This window comes from Colletotrichum costaricense, assembly GCF_030867565.1.
Source record: "Colletotrichum costaricense strain IMI 309622 chromosome Unknown Scaffold_1.1, whole genome shotgun sequence".
In the NCBI taxonomy this organism is placed as follows: Eukaryota; Fungi; Ascomycota; class Sordariomycetes; order Glomerellales; family Glomerellaceae; genus Colletotrichum; species Colletotrichum costaricense.
This window is the reverse complement of record NW_026848230.1, coordinates 230,105-249,836: the sequence shown is the minus strand read 5'-3', so window position 1 is coordinate 249,836 and position 19,732 is coordinate 230,105. Positions and strand designations below refer to the sequence as shown.

Genomic DNA, 19,732 nt, shown 5'->3' with positions numbered 1-19,732 from the left:
CTGATCAATCCGCCGTCCCAGCTCGTGCGCGGGCGTTCAACATGGCCGCAATAGGCATCGCAGGGGGTGATGGGGAGTCTTCCCAGCCCCAAGCCTCTCTGATCTGAGACTGTCTGCTCGCTGTTAGTGTTGTGTTGCAGTGGCCAAAGGGCTGGCGCGAGGGTCTACTTACGCTGCATGAGTCGGCCACCCCAACCGCCTGTCAGTCTTGACAAGGATCTTGTACAACTCCTCTTGTTCTTTCCGATCTGTAAAACGATCGCCCGCCATGGTGATTGCTATGCATGCGTTCCTATTGTATCGCGTCGGTCAAAAGATGTTTGAGGAGGGTGTTTGCTTGCCACTTGATGGCACTTACACGTATGCTGGAGGTGTTCTCTCGTTCGCCTGTTTACGGAGCAGCAGGCAGTTAGCAGGCAACTTCCCCTAAATCGATGGCGTCGATGAGCCGCAAGCTTACCACTGCAAGGCCACATATCACACGAACGGTCTGTTTGAGTTCTTCCTCCATTGCCCGGAAAGCCGTCCCAAGCCTCGCAACCTTAGGGTTGTGGGCGATCAAGAGCATCCGCGCCAGGTGATAGTGCTGCAACCCAGCGACAGCGGCATCGGTGATGTACTGTTCTTCCAGCAGAAAACCAGGTTCTGGATTTGCCCACATGGCGTCGAAGTACCATGGCTTCTCTTTCCACCATACATCAAGGTCCTCTTTCAATTGCGCGTAACTCCTTACATGGTTGTCTTCCTGGCCGTAACAGTAGCTTAGACACATTGCACAAATGCTTACGGCTTTGTTGGCATAATGGCAATCCACGGCATTCTCGTCGCTGTTACCGCGTTCCTGTATTCGTTTGATGCTGGGGAAGAAGCTGTGATAGACTGGGCGTGTGTGAACGAAGGCCATATATATCTCTTGCCTCAGGGCGAGCCAGAATGCAGAAAGTCGCAGACCGCTAAAATCGGCGGCGTTTTCTTGGGCGGCCAGCAGGATTCTAGTACCCATCAGATGGGACTCGAGGGTCATGGAACCGATATCGACTTCTTCCGTGAAGCGCAGGATTACAACAGCAGCCAGAAGGTTGTCGTCGACGACGGCCGTAGAGGACGAGAGCGCCGGGATCAACGAGCGAAGGCATATTTGATGGTATCGGTCGGCAATGACTCCATCAACGCCAATTGTTCGACTAAGACGTTTTGCGGAAGCTGAAAACATCGCGTTCAGTAGTGTCGGGCAGTAGACTGCTCTCTTCGGCACCACCTTGGCAAAGTGTCTATCGTTGTCGCACATGTCGAAGAGAGGTGCGAGGTTGTCGACGAAGTATCTGTAGAGGAAGGCTTCCTGACGGTCTTGAAGGGGCCATAGTGGTGTTTCGACGTAGGTTCTGTCGTTGCCGGTGGATTTGTCTTCTAGTTGGGGATCTATCGCTTCAAAGATGTGTTGGATGTTTGGAAAATCGAGTGTCAAATCTTCTCCAAGGTGAAGTAGATCCCATTGTATCGAGGCTCCAGTATGACCGCTCGATGCAGACGTGTCGTCGTGATGATGGAACTCTTTGGCTGGATTTTGTCTGGCATCTTGTGTTGCAGAGCTCGCGTTTGGACTGGGTCGCAAGTGTCTTCGTTGCTTCCTGATGCCATCCCGGCCGTAGAGGGCATCATGTGAGGCGTGCGATTTTATTCCTGAGCTTCGAGAGTGAGACAGCAAATCTGGAACTGGAGAAGAAGCAGCAGATAGTAAAGCAAGGTAGTCCTGTGGACTTTCATGTCTATGTGGAGTCCCTAAGTAGGTGTTCGTGCTGCCGTCGTCGGCCCCGGGCTCCCCGGTGACAACAGCATGGATGTTGACCACATCTTCGGTCTCGTCAACAAAGCTGAAAGAGCGGTTCGTTGTTCGTACCCAAGTTTGCTGTTCCGAGAAGCTGTACTCGCTTTTGGCAGCCCCAGTTCCTCTCTCTGGCTGGACACTAATCGCAGAACCAGGGCTCAAGTCAGCTGGAGGGGCTCGGCTGAGGTATGATTACTGAACTTGGATCCACGAACCTAGGGTTCAGTGTGTGCCTAAAGCGTACACTATATCCACGGGTACATTCGACTCCAGACTTTCGACAATTGGAACACGTTGATCGACTTGAATCACCTGCACGTGGTCTCGGTTAGTGACAAGCATGGACCGCAATCAAGGAAATATTCGCCGAGTTTGAGATATGGCGCCAAAGAGCCTCAGCCACGAACAAATGCCCGGTGGGATGGTACAGATACCGGCGGGAGGTAAAGGAGCCGCAAAATGGATAATCGGGTCGCTTACATTTGAGGTGTCTAGCGTGGAGAACCAAACATGTTGTTAGAATAGGCATTCATGATAGCTGAGAAAGACCGGGTTTGGAAGGCGTGCGGGAACAATCGTGAACCATGAGCCTTGCCAGGTCCATCTCGCCGGAATACACAACTTTCGGAATCGAAACTTACCTTAACCTGCAGATCTACAACAGCACGCGTGTCAACAAAACTGTTCCTGGTGGCATCACAAACCGCAGATGGCTCCATCGGGTAAAAACTGTGATCCTACGCCACGCAGACATGGACATGTTCGCCGGCCCTAAGACAGACGAGGGGACGCGACGGGGTTGAGGGAAGTGACAGAATTGGAAAGAATACTGACGTTACACGGATTCGTCCGGGTCTGTACTCGGTTCATATTCTGGACCCGCCGCGCACTGGACTTGTCCAGCGTCGATTATGTGCGCTGATACGTGTGGTTTCCGCGCAGACAGTGGCATACAACAAAACCAGCCGGTGGGCAGAGATTTCCTGGGCCTTGATTTGACGGTTCATAGGGGGGAGAAAGACTCAAAACGGTATTGTGTGAGAGTGGTGAGTTGGTGTCGGGGGTGCTGGGGGGGACGAGAAACGTAGAACGGCGACTGACGAGTACTGCTACAACGGCTGCTTTCCAGGTTGGCAACTTGCAACAATGGCCTACTGACATTGGATTTAGGCAACCCGGCCAAAGCGGGAAAGTCGTTGGGTTTTGGCGGTAGCCGGGAGACATGGGAGACGATGAAGTGGACATGGATGAAAGCAGGTCAAATAGGAAACGCGAGCGAAATAAGACCGACTTGCCTATTTGAAACTGGATAGGCAACTTTCCCCCGCACGCGCCCTGCAGACACCGCTAAGAACTCCACCAGCGCCGTACAGCACCGGCACTAGACTAACTCGCCCTCGTGGTGATGAGATGGAGGTTTCTACACATACCCCTAGGCTGGTTTGAACTTCCGGATGGATACCGGGCTGGGACAAGAGTCCCGCGGGATACGACTTATCTTGTTCATTACACGAATCTGGGGAAAATCCGGGGGAAGCTTCAATGGCTGGGCTTGTCTAGACTTCGACTTGGCTTGGCACTTCTACCGACATGGATGAAGGACTAAGGTATTTCTCGGTGTTCGCCATCCTACGATTGGTTCACACAGTATCGTGACCTTCCATCTCCCTCGAGATCAGCCAACCTGCGCGAACTAAGGTGCCATTGAAGATAACTCGCGTAGAGCTTTCTACTTTCTTACCAGCTAATTGGGCCCTCGACAAAGTCTAGCAAGGCGCCACTGATGAACCAACACCTTACTCGGGCAATCCTATTGCTTCACTGCACGCCCTCAGGTCCTCACTCCGACTGCTGATATAAAGACTTCACTCTACCCCAGGTCTTCCCCAGATTATCACAGCAATCTACGGAGTACTGCCCCTCAAGCCAATTGGGACCTTTCCTTCTTCTCTCGTAATCATAATCGCCTCTTTTTGCCATCCCCATTCAAACACAAAACAACTCATACCTTGACCCGGCCACTTGTACGCAACGAACCGCCATTATGGAAACCAAAGACTTCAAAGAATTGACCCAGCACAAGGAAACCGTAGCTGACGGCTCCTCTGAGATTCAAGTCAGCCTTGATGGGCTCGACTCTATCGAACAGACCCAGACGGGCAAGTTCTCATGGCTAGTGTCCATCACCGCGGCCATCGGCGGCATGCTCTTCGGCTACGATACCGGCATCATATCAGCCGTGTTGGTTTACATCGACAATGATCTCGGGCACACCCTCTCCTCGTCTGAAAAGGAGCTCATCACGTCTATCACCTCCGGTGGCGCCTTCATCGGTGCCATCTTTGCGGGAGCCACGGCAGACCGCTTCGGGCGCAAGATTGCCATCTACGTCGGCAGCTTTCTGTTCACTGCCGGCGCTATCATTCAAGCTGCCGCCAACTCGTTGGCCTTGATGACCGTCGGTCGTCTGGTCGTTGGGTTTGGCGTCGGCTCCGCAGCCATGATCGTTCCGATGTATGTCACAATAGCATCAAATGGCGCAAGATTCGATGGTGATGGACCCTCGCTAACATGAAAAACAGGTACATTGCCGAGCTGTCCCCTGCCAAATACCGCGGTCGTATGATTGGTCTCGACAACATGTGCATCACGGGCGGCCAACTAGTCAGCTATGGCGTCGGTGCCGGCTTCGCGCACGTACAAGGCGGGTGGCGTTACATGGTTGGCGGCGGCGCGATTCCAGCCATCATTCTGGCGTGCATGCTGCCCTTCTGCCCAGAGTCGCCAAGACAGCTGATCTACCACGGCAAGGAACAAGAGGCCGAGAAGGTTATTCGAAAGATTTTCCCTAATGGAACGGACGAGCAAGTCCGCATGAAAGTCCGTCACATCACCATCCACGTCGAAGAGGCCAAGAACATGAACGCCGGAAAGTCGCAATGGTGGGTGCTCAAGCAGCTCTATGTTGTCCCAGCGAACCTCCGCGCCCTGATTGCGGCGTGTGGACTCATGGCCATTAGCCAGCTTAGCGGTTTCAACTCGCTCATGTATTTCTCGCCGACCGTAAGTCAAGTTTCCAAGTCCCTAATTCCTTGAAAAGAGTATAGATTAATAGCAAACCAGATTTTCTCCCTTGTTGGATTCAGTAACCCTGTGGCAGTTGGCACTATCATTGCCGGCACCAACTTCATGTTTACGCTTGTCAACCTGTTACTCGTAGACCGAGTCGGTCGTCGCAGGATTTTACTCTGCACAGTGCAGTTCATGGGTCTATTCCTGGTTGTGGCCGCGATCGCCTTTAAATGGATCCCCGTCGACCATGATCTATCCCTTGCAGAGGGGGCTACAGTGGGACCGCCGGCCATCATCGTTCTCGTGAGCATGGTGTTCTTTGTCGGATTCTACTCCTCAGGTATTGGCAACACAGCCTGGCTGAGCAGCGAGTTCTTCCCGATGGAGGTGCGCGCCATGGGCACCATGATGCTGACGATGAGCTGCTGGGGTTCCAACATTATCGTCGCCTCCACCTTCTTGACACAGATGGAAAACACCACACCCTCTGGAACGTTTGGATTCTATGCAGCCATCTGTGTGCTCGGGTGGGTCTCGATCTATTTCTGCTACCCCGAGGTCAAGAACATGACGCTTGAGGATATTCGCGAGGTGTTCAGCCACGGGTTCGGTGTAAAACGGGCCAGGGAGCTTCAGAAGCAGATGAAGGCTGATCGAAAGATGGCATCGGTTTCGGATGAAAACGTCAAGGTGTAGATAGAGCTGACAGAGTTTGGGGCTTGCGTCTGCAGAAGGTCGAAGCGACGGTTGTTCTTGGAGTCATTACGTTTTGAGATGGTTTAGACGGTAACGTGGTGAGTCCGAAGGTCTGTGACCTGTACTCCTGCAGAGCCCGAAAGCTTAAAGTTAAACGGCGGATAGAAAGAACAAAGGCTAGCCACCCACCTACCGATGGAGAAAGTCAAAGTGTCTACGCATCTGTTGTGTTATTGGCCGGGGCCTTGGACCAAATGAGATGGACGAAAGTTTTGCGACGATATGGTCTCCAGCGGTATCCTGAAGTCGAGTAGTATGTTCATGAAGAATGAAGAAGGGAGTAAAGCACGCTGGGTGGGGGGGGCGGAATCCAACCAGCAAGTATCAAGTGACAGGCAGGCTGAGAGAGACCTTTGGTCAGGGAGATTTTTGTCGGAATCACTACATCACCGTTGGCGGTCTAGTTATCTTTAATCCGGTCCTGTGAGAGACCTCAAGCCACTGTAATATCACTTCCAAGGTCGGGCTGGGTGATCCATGAGTCCGAGATCTACAATGTTCCGCCCTACCTCTAGCGACATTATCACTCTAGTGTCCGCTGCCGGCACGTGTTTGGGGGCGGGCGAACAGGGGTTCCTCTTTGCTCTAGGCGGAAGCTACCCAGAGTAGAAGACTTACCTCTTAGGGTGTGTACATGTAGACCTCCTTCGGCTGCCGTTCCGTAGTCTCAGACAATTTATGCCACAGTTCCAGACATTTACGCATTGCTCCACCAATCTTACGCGAGCTCAAAGCTGGTTGCCAGGCAGGAGAACTCTGTCATGCACTCACGGCAAGCCATGCCGACTGTAGACCGGAGAGGTTTGCCGTCGTATTTCATACCTTAGCCTCTCGTAGTCTTAGGAAATCACGGGTACCACCTCAATCCATTTTACAAGAGGGAATTAGAAGCAAGCATAAAGATTGATGTGCCCTGCCTGATGTGATCAACATACTACCTAAGCCTCTTGAACGCAAAGGATCGAAGAAGGGTCTTCATTTCTTAGAATCAGATCCATAATTCAGGGGTATTCACCGACCTGAAGCTACTAGGCATTTACATCATTCAGTTCAGGATGGTTCGTTCGATATGCAGAACCCAGGCGCCTCGAGCCGAGTTCTGTAAGGCTTGGCTCTAGCATGGTTGTCGACGACGAAAGTCGACCCTCTGTGCCCAAATCCACCTTGCAAGAAAAACGATACGTTGTTATTTTCCACTCAAAGCGGCCTTGAACCAAGCCAAATCCGAGATAGTCACGAGTGAAACACCTGCCTCATGGCTGGAAATATTCATGTTTAGACTGAGGTGGTCATCACAGGTAGCTTTGCCCCGAGGCTGATTGAGACAGCGTACAGAGCATGCCAAACAGGGATAGACATCAGTTATATCCTGCCGAGATTGGATCCATCGTCGACGCAACTCTTTGGAATATCAAAGCTTCCAGCAGGCGAAGTACTGTGGGATCTCAGGATCGGGGCACTTTCCAAGGGCTTTGTGGTCTTGATACAATAATGGATAAGGATTCCCATAATTTAACGTCATGAACTGTTGTGTACAGATGAGACCAGGGGGTGTATGGCTATGAGAACATGGCTTGCGTACCGATCACGCCCTTCCATGACAAGCGATCGATGGGAGGACCAGTCAGCAAGCGCGCGGGATGCGTCAGTGCGGTCTATTCGACAAGCACAGCTTTCCCTCTACGTGATGTATAGCAGGAGTTTCGCCGAACATAAAGTTTGAGTCGAACGGAAGCGAGACCTAAGACTGACCCGATCCGCTCTGTCTAATGGATGCTAAAGCTCTCCGACTCCGTAGAGGGGCATTTGATTGGCTATGATGTACAGAACCATCGTTACAAAACATGCTATAATTGACAAGAACCTAGATTCAGTGTAAGGGCGGGCCTAAGCTAGGTAAACGAAACTGTGTTTAAGATTGGTGTTTTTTTTGTTCAAAAAGTTTGGCGTAAATCAGTGACATTGGCTTCAGATGGTGATGGCATGCGTCGCCGACAAACATGGGGTCATCCAATGTTGCTATTGGCGTACCCAGTGATCTATCGGCTTCAGGGACCCGAAATGGTAAGGTCAGAAGCTCGAACCTCCCCGACTTTTACGAATAAGTTGTACGAAAAATCTCTGGGAGGGTAAGTCAAGCCGACGATGACAACATGCCGCAATACTTGCCCGAGTAGATGTGGTCTTGCCCTTCCGCTTCATACATAGTGTCTGAGGATAGGCAGCTAGGTCACGGCTGTTTTTTGTTATTTTTTATAACGTGATTTGGTCAGCGGCTCTCCAGACAGAGAATAAGTTGCGTAAGCTTCCAAAAGAACTCTGTGACTTCTTTGGGCTGTTGTCTACAGGATAATACTGACTTGCAGCCGGCTTCGACGTTGATCATTTACCAATGTCGACTGCTTGAGGATTCGCCTAGGTGGACTTTTCAAACATTGTCGATGGGGAGGGCGCCTTCACCCCGGTGTGAGCGCCGCATCAATGCGACGAATTTGCTGCACTATGCGGTGAACATCGGCGCTCGACCGCTGTGTGGGTCTTGCGGCGTAACATGTGGGACCAAGGTAGACTCGGTGAGGGTCGCTCGGCGTCTCGGTGAGAACAGGCTTATCGGAGGAAGTACACCAACGATAAGAAGATGGCCCCACCTGCCGAACCCAAAAATTTGACCCTGCAAGACGACATGGGGAACTTTTTCAAGCCAAGTCGAGGATCTGAATCACTACACTGCATCAACACCAATTGACTATAACACATATTCCACAACCATGGCCGGAACAAGTACGAAGAAGCGGACAAATGACGGCCGTCTTGCGCCCCCAAACAAGAAGCAAAAGCGACAAGAAAAGAAGCAAGCCGAATCCGCCTCCGACAACGAAGAACAAGAATTCGATGCGGTAAACCTTCTCGATTCTGACGATGATATTCATAACGCGGCTGTCGATGACGGCGCTGCCTCGGACGATGATTCGGCCAGCTCAGGCGACGAAAAGCCCGCAGCACCCAAACAGAAGACAAAACCTGCCCCCAAGCCCAAGAAGAGCAGAGACGCGCCCGTAGGCACCGACTCGGATTCCGACTCAGAAGAAGACGAGAGCGACGATGGTGGCAATCCCAATTTCATCAAGTCTAAACGCAATGATCCGTCTGCCTTCTCAACGTCAATGTCGAAAATTCTGTCTACCAAACTGTCCAACGCGAAACGATCAGACCCCGTCCTCGCCCGCAGTGCGGAGGCCCACCAGGCCGCCCAGGCGGCCGTCGACCAGGCGCTCGAGTCCAAGGCGCGCAAGCAGATGAGGGCGCAGAAGAAGGAGGCAATGGAGAAGGGCCGCGTGCGCAATGTCCTTGTGGCGCCGGAGACGGAGGAGACGTCAACGGGGGAGATGATTGAGACGGAGCGGAGGCTGCGCAAGGTCGCGCAAAGAGGTGTTGTCAAGCTCTTTAACGCCGTGAGAGCGGCGCAAGTCAAGGCTGCTGAGGCGGAGAAGAAGGCGCGCAAGGATGGCGTCGTGGGTGTTGTGCGGAGGGAGGAGAAGATCAACGAGATGAGTAAGAAGGGATTCTTGGACCTGATTGCGTCCGGAGGAGGAGGCCTGAAGAAGGGCGGTTTGGAGGAGGCTTAATTCAAAAAGGATACCAATGGCAAACCAAAATTCTGCAACGCCTTTGTACAGGCGTGACTGTTTCTTTTCATCACTTCGTTCACCAGATTGGTCCACCAGACTTGTCAAGGTTTATGAGCTTAAGAGGAGTGACGTTTTTCCCTCCCACCGTCCCTCGATACCCGCCAATATCTAGCATAAGCCGAGCCGAGCCGATGTATTCCATCCGTGATGCCGCGCTTGATTGATGAAGAACACCTCCCCAGCTTTTTCTCCCCGCTAACCCTCCCTGTCCTTTCCTTTCCTTTTCTGACATGGTGTATGTATGATATAGTACAGATGATTAAATAATTGTGTGGTATGCCGCTTCCAACGCCGCAATGCTGAAAGAGGGTGCTTGTTTATTTGAAGTCGCTGGCCTGAAGGTTCCGTGTCATCGAGGGCAGCTTAATCTTGAGGCCGTCTAGCTCCTTTGTCATGGTTATCTGGCAGCCCAATCGACTCGTCTCGGTCAATCCAAAGGCCAGGTCGAGCATGTCGTTCTCGTCATCTTCGGGCTCGGGCATCTTCTCGTAGTATTCCTCTTCGGCAACGATCACGTGGCACGTTGAGCAAGCGCAAGAGCCTCCGCAAGCACCTAAAGATACACAGTTAGCATATTACATGCCCTGACGTTGCCGCCAAGAGCGTTGTGACATACCCTCCATCTCCAAGTCATTGTCCTGCGCAACGTCAAGAAGGTTATCCCCTTCGCTTACAGCGATCTTGAACTCGTCTCCGTCCTTGTCAACGAAAGTTACCCACAACCTATGGGAGATTATCAGTATAAGTCTCGGTAGACTGATGTGGACGGTCTCACTCTTCGCCGGCCTTCGGAGGGGTGATGTGGCCATGCGCCTGGGCAGCCGAAGCCGAGAAAGCACGCGCTGAGGGCCACTGAAGCTGTCTGGAGGGAAGCTGTGTTGTCCTCTTGGATGTGATCTGGTTGTGGATGCTTCGGGTCTGCCGTTGCACTGGGCGGGCCAGTCGGGATGCGCTGGCAGCCATCCTGCGGAGGCTTGTGCTGAGTCTGGTTGAAGACATGGTTGCTGGGTTTGAGTCCGTTCTCGGCTTCACAGCCGGGATTGCTTGCCCTTCTCAGTGTCAAGGGAATCGATCGAAGCCACCCTCGAGTTCGGGAGCACGGTGGAAGGAGAACAAGTAAAAACGAAGAGTTGTGAGGCAATTGTACACAGCAACACCAGGGTTCAGCAGTCAGATGAGTTGTTTAGCTTGCTCGGTTCGTGGGTGGTGGGTGCCCGCGAGCAATGACAAAAAGTCGTTGGAAAGCTTCGATAAATGCGCGAGGGAACTGTGGAGATGCATTGGATTCAGCGAAAATTCTATAGGCTCGGACGCCTGCAGGAGCTCCGATAAGGCCCCCACCCCTCGGGCTTATCGGCCGGCGATTCGCAATGTTCCGCCTCCGGAGACCCTGGCCCACTGCAGCGGAGGTACCTAAGGCACGGAGAAGGTGCCATGGGCCTTTCCTGCCGTCAGAATCCTCAAAGGGGCGGATCCCATTGGTCAGTTCATCAGCGGAGTTATTTACAGCTGTTACCAAGCAGCAAGAGCACCAGAGAGCACCAGGGAAGGCGCGTTGACTGTCGTGTGCTGGCCCCGCTAGTCTTTATCTCCGAGGTGATTTCCATTTCATCATGCAAAATTGATAGCAAAAGTGGAAAGCTCACGAAATCATGCATCACGGGAGTTGAGCCATAAACAAACGCCAAACGAGAACATGGCTACTCATCGAGAAGGGGTGAATCCCCTGAGACCATACTACAAGCCGCCGACTATAGGAGAGCCTCCTGATCCGACATCTGCCTCATCCGCACCGAACCCTTTTGCCCGTCATGGAGCCAATGCAACAAGCGAACGGTACGCGTCTAAAGCACGCGACATCTTTTCCGACATCGACTACAAGGACTATATCAGTGAGCCATCTCCTTCAGTCGTTCAGACTGTCAAGGACCTCGTCGATGAGCTACTATGGAAGTACACCTCCGTCCTGATGGCCCAGCCTTTCGAGGTTGCAAAGACGATTCTGCAGATCCGAAGTCACGATGACGTGACTTTGGCAGCAGTACCTACGCCCCTGGCCACGCCTGTCTCCGAGAGAAAGCGTTCTGGCTATGGAAATGCTGCATATGACGAAGCCGATTCCGACTCGGATCTCGACGAACCTGCCTACTTCACCTCCAACGTCCCGAGTACGCCGACCCCGTCCTACTCCAGGGAACACCGGAGCCGCCAGTTTCCCTCCTCCTCAACGCCTCCACAGACGCCAGCAGCGAAGCAGCAGGCCGTACCGGCTCATCAGATCACAATCCGTCGATCCGACTCGTTGATGGAAGTTATTGGCCAACTGTGGCAAAAGGAGGGAGCTTGGGGCGTGTGGAAGGGATCGAACGCAACGTTTTTATACTCTGTGCTCTCCTCGCTGTTGGAAAATTGGTCCAGAAGTGCTTTGAGCGCCTTGTTCAATGTGCCAGATCTCGGCGTCAAGGAGGATATTGATCGGCTGATTGATATTGCCTCGCCCTATCCGTGGGCCTCCCTGTGCGTTGCCGCTGCTGCGGCTGTTGCAACGGGCCTCATTCTCGCACCTCTGGACCTGGTGCGCACAAGGTATGTCACTGGCTGTTTCGTATTCATTCGGATCCCAAAGCAGTGCTAACTCCGGCATAGACTTCTCGTCACACCAAATTCAAAGGGATCTAGGAGAACACTTTCGACCCTGCGTACTCTCCCATCCTACGTCTGCCCCTCTTCGCTTGCCATCCCTACGATCTTCCATTCGCTCATTCACCCCATCCTCACCCTGTCGACACCACTTGTCCTGCGCACTAGATTCCTTATCGACAGCCGCGTCTCTCCCACGACATTCTCAGTTGCCAAATTCTGCGCTTCCTCGGTGGCACTGTTCGTCAAGCTTCCTCTGGAGACGGTTCTCCGGCGCGGACAAGTTGCCGTTCTCTCCACCCCCGCACACGTCCGGGCCCTATCAGGCAAGGACCAGAAGCTCGAGACGATTGTCCCGGCTGGGCCTTACAAAGGTGTTCTCGGAACCATGCTCTACATTATGAATGAGGAAGGCACCCGGGCGATCCCCACCGCACCCGCACCGGTAAAGAAAGTCAGGGGCGGCAAGCCAAAGGTTGCAGAAACGGTCTACCGTAAGGGTCAAGGACTCGACGGCCTATGGCGCGGCTGGAAGGTCTCCTGGTGGGGCCTGGTCGGACTTTGGACTGCCGGGGTCATCGGGAACAGTGCCGAGGGTGAATTCTAGAAAAGGGATTTTCAAGCGAGCCGTCCAACGGTCGATATGCAACAACACATCCAACCAACGGCCGACTGCAAAGTGCGAGTGCGAACAACAACACATCCAAATGTAATTTTGCTGTACTAGAAGTGTACTTGGGCTGCGAGATTCTTGGCGTTATGGGGAACGGAAACTTTCGAAACTCTGAACAACTCTCTCCTCTACGACCATGATGAGATACGGTATGATATCCTCCTTTCAAATTTTGACCAAAGCGACGACGCAAAGGAAAACCCAACCATCGAAACGCTGTACTCTCTGTACTTTATTTCGTCCTGCTGGAATCCAAACTCCATAGTCTCAGGGGCCACCGAGCCACTACTCCTAATAGAACATTCTGCGTTAAAATTAGTCCTTTTCGTCACACTCTCCCATTTATCCCAATTTACGTGCGAATCCCAAGGTTGTGTTACCCCTCCGTCAGACTTAAATACGTCCGTATCTGTGGGATTTCGCTATAACTTTCTTCGTACGACGCCAGAAACTGGATTCGAGGAGAGTGCCAACCCATTTATCCACCAGGTCGTGCAGGGTGCCTGCATGGAGAATGCAGCTGTCAGTAGCACCAAGGGGCTCATCGTGGCAGGTCATCTGAGGATTTTGGGCATTTCTCTCCCCGCCGGCCTCCAGGAACGCCGATGAGTCAATGTCAGGATATTTCCGCGCCTGTGACAGAGGCAGAGCCCCCGAAGCCTTCCTCTGCTTTCAGGCACCGGATGCTCGAGCGCCCGTCTGCAAGATGGGCGCCACAGATTACCCAGAAGCTGTCTACATGCCCTTCATGCACACTGCAAGCCTTCTCCCTCAGGATCCGAGGAGACATGGACCATAGGCAGACAAGGGCCGGTATCGTGGGTTCTCGTCCGATGAAAAGATGTCATCGTACCTGGATTACCGTGGTGGTTTATTGCAATAGGAGGTCCGCCTGCTTGGTCTTCTTTCATAGGAAGCGCCCGAAAGGGGGACGACGTCCGATGGATGAGACAGAAACTTCAAAAAGGGACCAGCGCGGCCTGTCCTTTCGTAAACGGTCCTGTTGCAATGCAATCATCTCACACATCACATCTCAACTCGTTCTTGCTCGCTTTCTCACGTATTGCGAACCACCCCAGTTTCCCCATTCACCTTAAACCAAGACCATGGCACGTACTTCAATCTTCCGCGTTAGCTCTGCCTTGAACGCTATACTCCTCACCTGCATCATCCTCAAGCATGTTGCGTTGGGCGTCGCGCGTTCTACAATGCGCAATGCTTGCTTGGTCGTTCTCATGCCCTTCATGTTCTTCCACATTGCCATCATCGAAGGCTGAGACACCAGTCGTGGGCGCAAGCCCGCGGTGTAAGACGGAGATGACAACATTGAGGACCTACCGCCACTGATGTGTCTTTCCTTGGTAAACAAACATACGCACATCACCAATACGCCCATCGGCAACATCGTATCACATCCCACCCCTTGTTCGGATTCGAGGCGTCGCCGTTTCCATCCACATAGGCAACGGGGCATACTTCAACTACCTGTCAACAATAAGGCAGCATCAACAGCGGTGGTACCACTGCTCTTCCGGTCCGTAACGCTCCCGCGTGTCAATCCGCCAGGAAGTGCTCCGCCGAAAACCTGTACCATGGTCCTTCCACATGGCATCGCTGCACTCCTGACGCCGGCCACCGCCTGTTTCGAGGTACCGTCACGATACAAGGCCATGGAATTGGGAAGCTAGAGCCCGTTCTCGGAGGCAATCTTCACCTTGCTGGGGCGTTTTTCTTTCCCAGCTTTCAATTTCAAGGAGGCGTTAACGTTAGTACCCGCTGAGCATGGCTGGGCCATTCTTGGATGAAAACGTCCGTTGTTCAGCAATCTAACCTCCAATTTGGAGAAGTCACCTGAAATTCTTCAACATCACTGAGCATGGGGCATTGGATGTGTCTTACTTTGAACAATAAACAACCATTTACGTGCATGACTGGCCAAAGTATTTTGCCAAGGTCCGCTTGTCCCCCTTTTAGCCTGCTTGTTCTCTCGTTTGAGATAGGCCCAATCGCAAGGCCGATGAGTGATTCAGGCAGCAGCTCAGTTCAGTCCCCGGTAGGGACTCGCAGAGAGACACTCTCACTGAGCCCTGCACTATGCGCAACATGTGGACTGGGCGAGTGGTGTGCCCATGAGCCGATAAGATCAGCAGTAGGGGCAGACTGACAAGTTAAAGTCTTTGTCATTCCAAGGGATGCTCTATAGCATATTGTCGCCTGTTCCTAGTGCATCTTCTCACGTGAGCTCACATGGTCAGGGTCAGCCACGTCCTCGTATCGTCCTACTTGAGGAACGATGTCGAGGCTGTGATTCCTGATTTCTATCCCAGTGTCTCGAATGGAATGAAGATTGAAGACATCTCCACCATGATCTGACAACCTTCAGGTGTGGCTTCGACTCCAGTAGCTTGCAATGATTCTGTGGGCAGAATCAGCCTGCCATTTACTCGGCGAGGGAATGGCCTGGGTTCGCCGCCCTGCCAAGTTGATCGAGTAAGAAAGTCCGAAGAAGCCCGCGGAATCGCGATTGAGTCACACAAGCCGCCGATGAGCATTTTTAAGACAAATGGTTACATATCTTCACGTTATCGAGCTTGACAGGAGGCTAGACTGTCGGGCAAAGGCGCTAGTCATTAAGCAGCGTATCGTCGTGTCTTCAGACTTCACGGAACAGATTTAGCTGCCCCATATGTCTTGACTGAGCTTTTTCGAAGGCACATACACAATTATTTAGAAGGTCAGAATTGTCTTGTTCACTGGTCGGTCATGATATCTTACTACTTGGAACCTGGGTTCGGTTGCCTCTCACTGCCCGCCAACCTCCACTTGCGAATACGTGCTCTGGGGAAAGGGTTCTTCGAGACGCTCTCCCTTGCATCCCTGAGTGCAGATTTTGCTGCCTCTAGCTCCCGCACATCGAACACTCGCTTATTCAGAAGCTAAACGTGATTCCGGGAAGACCGTGGATCTCAAGCTTCTGCTCCAACCGCGGACCGGTTCCGCAGTTGGCGGCACGGAGTCAAGACGTTTGCGACGGGCGGCTAGACTTTGATCTGGACTTTGATCCACCTCTCTGATGCCAGTAGCATCTCTTTTAAGGTTGATGGAGAGGCGCTTAGTCTGATCCACGTGGCGTGTGATGGGCTTCAAGCTGCCCCTACTTCCGGCATCATGTTGGAGAGTTCATCGTGCCTCATGGGTCGTGACAGAAGAGAGCAACATTGAGGCACGCCCAAGAAGCTTAGAATCGGTGGCGGACTCATGGCGCGCCTTGAGCTTTCAGTTAGCCAGGGAGACGACGGCGAGACTCCCTTTCGCAAAATATAAGACCATGTGAGGGAACACCGATGTTTGGAATGTTTGACTCACCCTATCCCTGGCTCCCACATGGTGATCTCACGCGAATAAACTCAGTGCTCAGCGGGGTCATCGAGTATAAAATATCAAGATCAACGCTTCTCGAAGCGTCGACTCCGAACGGAAGGATCATCACTCTTTCTAATTTCGTTTACACACACTCGTTCTTTTCATTCGTTGCTCATCCCTTCCTCTTCCGGACGTTCTTCAACGCCGGCTCACATTCTTTTTATATCATGGGCAACCGTAAGACACCTGGCCTTCTCGCCATCTTGGCATCTGCTGTTTCGGTCGCTGCTCACGGCCATGTCACCAATATTGTCGTCAACGGCGTCTCATACCGCAACTACATCCCCGTCCAGGACCCATACACCAACAACCCTCCTCTCGTAGCCGGCTGGACGATAGATCAACGCGACAACGGCTTTGTCGCACCTGACGCTTATAATGCTCCGGACATCATCTGCCACAGACAAGCAGTGTCTGGCAAGGGTCGAATCACAGTTGCTGCCGGCGATACTGTGCAGCTCCAATGGACGGAATGGCCTGACAGTCACAAGGGCCCCGTTATGGACTTCCTGGCAAACTGTAATGGACCTTGCAACGCCATCGATAAGACAGCACTCAAGTTCTTCAAGATTGACGGCGCAGGTTTGATCAACCCTCCCCAGCAGACAAACCAGTGGGCAGCCACCGTGTTGATCAATAACGGCAACGCCTGGTCCGTCCGTATCCCACCCAATGTTGCTCCAGGCCACTACGTTCTTCGTCACGACATCATTGCCCTTCACAGTGCCGGCCAGCAGAACGGAGCGCAAAGTTACCCTCAGTGCATCAACCTGGAGATCACCGGCTCCGGAACGGATAATCCTGCTGGAGTACCAGGAACCGCTCTCTATGGCGCCAACGACCCCGGTATCCTGTACAACATCTACCGAGACAATCTCAACGACTACGTCATTCCTGGTGGTGCCATCATCTCAGGTGGTATTTCAATGCTCCCTCAATCTAGGATTCAGATCACGGCATCTGGTAGTGCTACCCCTTACGGTACAACGATTCGTGCAAGCTCAGTTATCACGGCCTCAGCTAGTGCCCCAACTTCAAGTTCTGTTATTGCTGTTGTCAGTAGCAGGTCTTCAAGCACAATCAGCTTCGGCAACTCTACTTCGGATACTACCACCCTGATCCAAACTTCTACTACTGCTGCCACGACGACGATCACTCTAACTCGCACAAGTTCGACCTCAAGCTCAAGCTCCAGCTCGATCCTTAGCTCAAGCCCTAGCTCAAGTAGTAAAATCAGCACCAGCAACAACTCTCCAACCAGCGCCACGAGAACACCGTCTCAGACACCATCGCCAACCACCTTCCAGACCATGACCACGACGGCACCATCCGCAGGAGAACCGACTCAGAACTTGTACGGCCAGTGCGGTGGCATGAACTACGCTGGTCTGACCAGGTGCCCAGACTACGCGACTTGCACCACCATCAACCCGTACTACGCGCAATGTTCTCCGGCTCCTGTACCTGCGGGAGCTCAGTCTCTGTACGGACAGTGTGGCGGCATCAACTGGCCTGCTGAGAGCCCGACGTCTTGTGTCCCTGGCGCTACTTGCAAGACGGCCAACCCGTACTACGCCCAATGTACTCCGGCATGAGTGGTATAGAGTTAATTTGTGTCACTGGATGGTGTTGCGGTATGAGAGTTGTTGTGGTTCAGCGTTGCATGATAGCCTGGGCGGTTGTGTTGTTTCTTTTAGCTATCTGTTTCTTCTTCAGAAAGTCATCGAATATTAATAGATGAACTATTCTTCAATAAATCGGCCTTCAAGATATCATCTGTATCTCACTCGCCCTTCATATTCTTAATCTGAGCCTCTGATGTCAGTCAATCTCAGTCTTCTCTATTGTAGATACCTCACCTCCGTCTCAGGTGTATGCCAGTCTACGTGGTATGTCTGCAGTCGAGATCTTGTCCACTAAAAGTATGGAGAAATCTCGATGATATCCTAGTCTAGAAGTATACAGACTTAGACCAAAACTTTACGAGTAATCGAAATATGCTAATGACCCGGATTCGCTGCTGGTGGCCTCCCCAACTCTGTAGATCGATCGTCGATGAGGAAGCCAGATGTGGTCTAGGCCTCGCAGGCTAGCCCTTGGTGTCGAACAGTGTAACACGGCAGTTAGTTCCAGTCGTTGCCACACGTCTCAGATCGCATGTGTCACAAGTAACTTTGCCTGCTTTGGCCTTCTATGCTCCAGTCACTGAATCTAGTACCAGGAAAAGAATATTCACCTGATGGGCTATCTGATATCTCAACTAGAACCATAGAGAGAGCGATAATCCTTAACATCATCGAATGACTTCATGGTGGGAGCCCACACTGAAGCAAGTCAAGAGACAAGAAGGAGTTAGTTGAGGCTAGTTATCCATGTACTTAACGATCTGATTCATGATGCAGCAACAACTGCCTGTGTTACCAATAAGTCTAAGACCCAATATGTGACTGCAGGCGTCGTGAACATCGAAAGCCTTCACATCGGATGATCGGCATACGGCAATATCAAGGCTTCTGTCGTGACTGTTGTTTGCTTGACCATGTCTTCGTTCGATACTGGCAAATAGACTAATATTGACGAGGTGAAACTTTTGAATTCTGGAATATGATCTCCCTGGACGAATCAATATAAAGACACTGCCTTCTCGCTCGTCCTTACACTCTCATCTTGTTCCTGTCAACATGACCATCAGCATCACCAGCTAGGACCCAACTACCAGCATCAGATACTTCAACTCTGTCACTCCATCCATCATGGCTCCTCTTGCCCAAATCATCTCTGTCATTCTCTTTTTGGGAAGTAGCATGGCATCCCCTACTAGGAACAGCTGCGAGCAAGTCACCCCTTACGTGCTCACCGTAAGTCACTCTCTCCTGGTAAAGAACTGTATTACTGACCGACACTCCAGTACAAAGACATTGGCTCGAGTGCTTTTCCTATCTTGAACCCTGTGTTCCCGCCTACCCCTTACAAACAGCTGAAGTACTCGGGCCTCGGAGTCAAGTCCGTTGGTGGGGCGCTCGACCCCAACCTCCGCGAGAACGAGTTTCTGGTGTACGGCACCATCACCACAGCCTCGACACTAGAAAACCCGTTGATCACCAAAGACTACGGTGGATCAAAGGTAGCGAGCTTTGAGCTGGAGACGTTCGACTTCCAGTGTGTTCGCACTGGCCTCGAGAATATGAAGAGGGCTTGCAAGCTCACCGTGAAGGGAGTGGACGTGAATGGCAACACCATCACTGAATTCTGCTCATATAATCCCGACATTCTTGGATCAAGCTTGGCAAAGTGCAACCTTGTCAATGAGAAGAATCTCAAGAGCGTCAGCTTTGAAACCACCAGTCCCATTACAGGAACCACTATCACGATCTTGACGGCCATGGACAACCTCAAGGTCAACGTAAAGGCGTCAACTTGTTGATGGAGTGTTAAGAACGTCACCCCATTCGAGAACAGTCAAATCTTGGTCAATAGAATAGAGAAGAAGACTCCAACTTCGGGAATAACACCGTTGATTCTTGGGGCTAAAGACAAAACAACATACACATATACGAATCAGACTTTGAACTCGTTTGGACGACATGATATGTTCATAGAGCTGTCGTTGGGCTCCGGACCAGGGGGCATCATCACCTTCCTTAAAATTAAGCC

The 19,732-nt window shown here is 52.1% G+C and overlaps 10 protein-coding genes across 10 annotated transcripts; 7 read left to right on the top strand and 3 right to left on the bottom strand.

The window, feature by feature from the left end:
- Positions 1-4: 4 nt before the first annotated feature.
- On the bottom strand, positions 5-2,167 carry CCOS01_00101 (uncharacterized protein; the record flags this gene model as incomplete). The annotated part of the gene is made up of 5 exons (XM_060448298.1): positions 5-113; positions 173-292; positions 359-387; positions 461-1,964; positions 2,070-2,167. 5 exons carry the CDS (start codon positions 2,165-2,167, stop codon positions 5-7), a joined length of 1,860 nt encoding a protein of 619 aa, XP_060319736.1.
- A 567-nt stretch (positions 2,168-2,734) lies between these two features.
- CCOS01_00100 (uncharacterized protein) lies at positions 2,735-3,049 on the bottom strand (the record flags this gene model as incomplete). The annotated part of the gene is made up of 1 exon (XM_060448297.1): positions 2,735-3,049. One exon carries the CDS (start codon positions 3,047-3,049, stop codon positions 2,735-2,737), a length of 315 nt encoding a protein of 104 aa, XP_060319735.1.
- Positions 3,050-3,869: 820 nt separating this feature from the next.
- Positions 3,870-5,593, top strand: CCOS01_00099 (uncharacterized protein; the record flags this gene model as incomplete). The annotated part of the gene is made up of 3 exons (XM_060448296.1): positions 3,870-4,339; positions 4,408-4,888; positions 4,949-5,593. 3 exons carry the CDS (start codon positions 3,870-3,872, stop codon positions 5,591-5,593), a joined length of 1,596 nt encoding a protein of 531 aa, XP_060319734.1.
- A 2,351-nt stretch (positions 5,594-7,944) lies between these two features.
- CCOS01_00098 (uncharacterized protein) lies at positions 7,945-8,322 on the top strand (the record flags this gene model as incomplete). The annotated part of the gene is made up of 1 exon (XM_060448295.1): positions 7,945-8,322. A coding segment is annotated over one exon (378 nt), but the record flags the coding sequence as incomplete, so codon positions are not given.
- Positions 8,323-8,421: 99 nt separating this feature from the next.
- CCOS01_00097 (uncharacterized protein) lies at positions 8,422-9,279 on the top strand (the record flags this gene model as incomplete). Its single annotated transcript, XM_060448294.1, has 1 exon — positions 8,422-9,279. One exon carries the CDS (start codon positions 8,422-8,424, stop codon positions 9,277-9,279), a length of 858 nt encoding a protein of 285 aa, XP_060319732.1.
- Positions 9,280-9,659: 380 nt separating this feature from the next.
- Positions 9,660-10,341, bottom strand: CCOS01_00096 (2Fe-2S iron-sulfur cluster binding domain-containing protein; the record flags this gene model as incomplete). Its single annotated transcript, XM_060448293.1, has 3 exons — positions 9,660-9,895; positions 9,959-10,065; positions 10,118-10,341. The coding sequence occupies 3 exons, from the start codon at positions 10,339-10,341 to the stop codon at positions 9,660-9,662; spliced, it is 567 nt and encodes a 188-aa protein (XP_060319731.1).
- Positions 10,342-11,038: 697 nt separating this feature from the next.
- On the top strand, positions 11,039-12,589 carry CCOS01_00095 (uncharacterized protein; the record flags this gene model as incomplete). The annotated part of the gene is made up of 2 exons (XM_060448292.1): positions 11,039-11,928; positions 11,989-12,589. 2 exons carry the CDS (start codon positions 11,039-11,041, stop codon positions 12,587-12,589), a joined length of 1,491 nt encoding a protein of 496 aa, XP_060319730.1.
- A 1,172-nt stretch (positions 12,590-13,761) lies between these two features.
- On the top strand, positions 13,762-13,932 carry CCOS01_00094 (uncharacterized protein; the record flags this gene model as incomplete). The annotated part of the gene is made up of 1 exon (XM_060448291.1): positions 13,762-13,932. The coding sequence occupies one exon, from the start codon at positions 13,762-13,764 to the stop codon at positions 13,930-13,932; it is 171 nt and encodes a 56-aa protein (XP_060319729.1).
- A 2,313-nt stretch (positions 13,933-16,245) lies between these two features.
- Positions 16,246-17,673, top strand: CCOS01_00093 (endoglucanase-4; the record flags this gene model as incomplete). The annotated part of the gene is made up of 1 exon (XM_060448290.1): positions 16,246-17,673. One exon carries the CDS (start codon positions 16,246-16,248, stop codon positions 17,671-17,673), a length of 1,428 nt encoding a protein of 475 aa, XP_060319728.1.
- A 1,158-nt stretch (positions 17,674-18,831) lies between these two features.
- CCOS01_00092 (uncharacterized protein) lies at positions 18,832-19,502 on the top strand (the record flags this gene model as incomplete). The annotated part of the gene is made up of 2 exons (XM_060448289.1): positions 18,832-18,936; positions 18,987-19,502. 2 exons carry the CDS (start codon positions 18,832-18,834, stop codon positions 19,500-19,502), a joined length of 621 nt encoding a protein of 206 aa, XP_060319727.1.
- Positions 19,503-19,732: the final 230 nt, after the last annotated feature.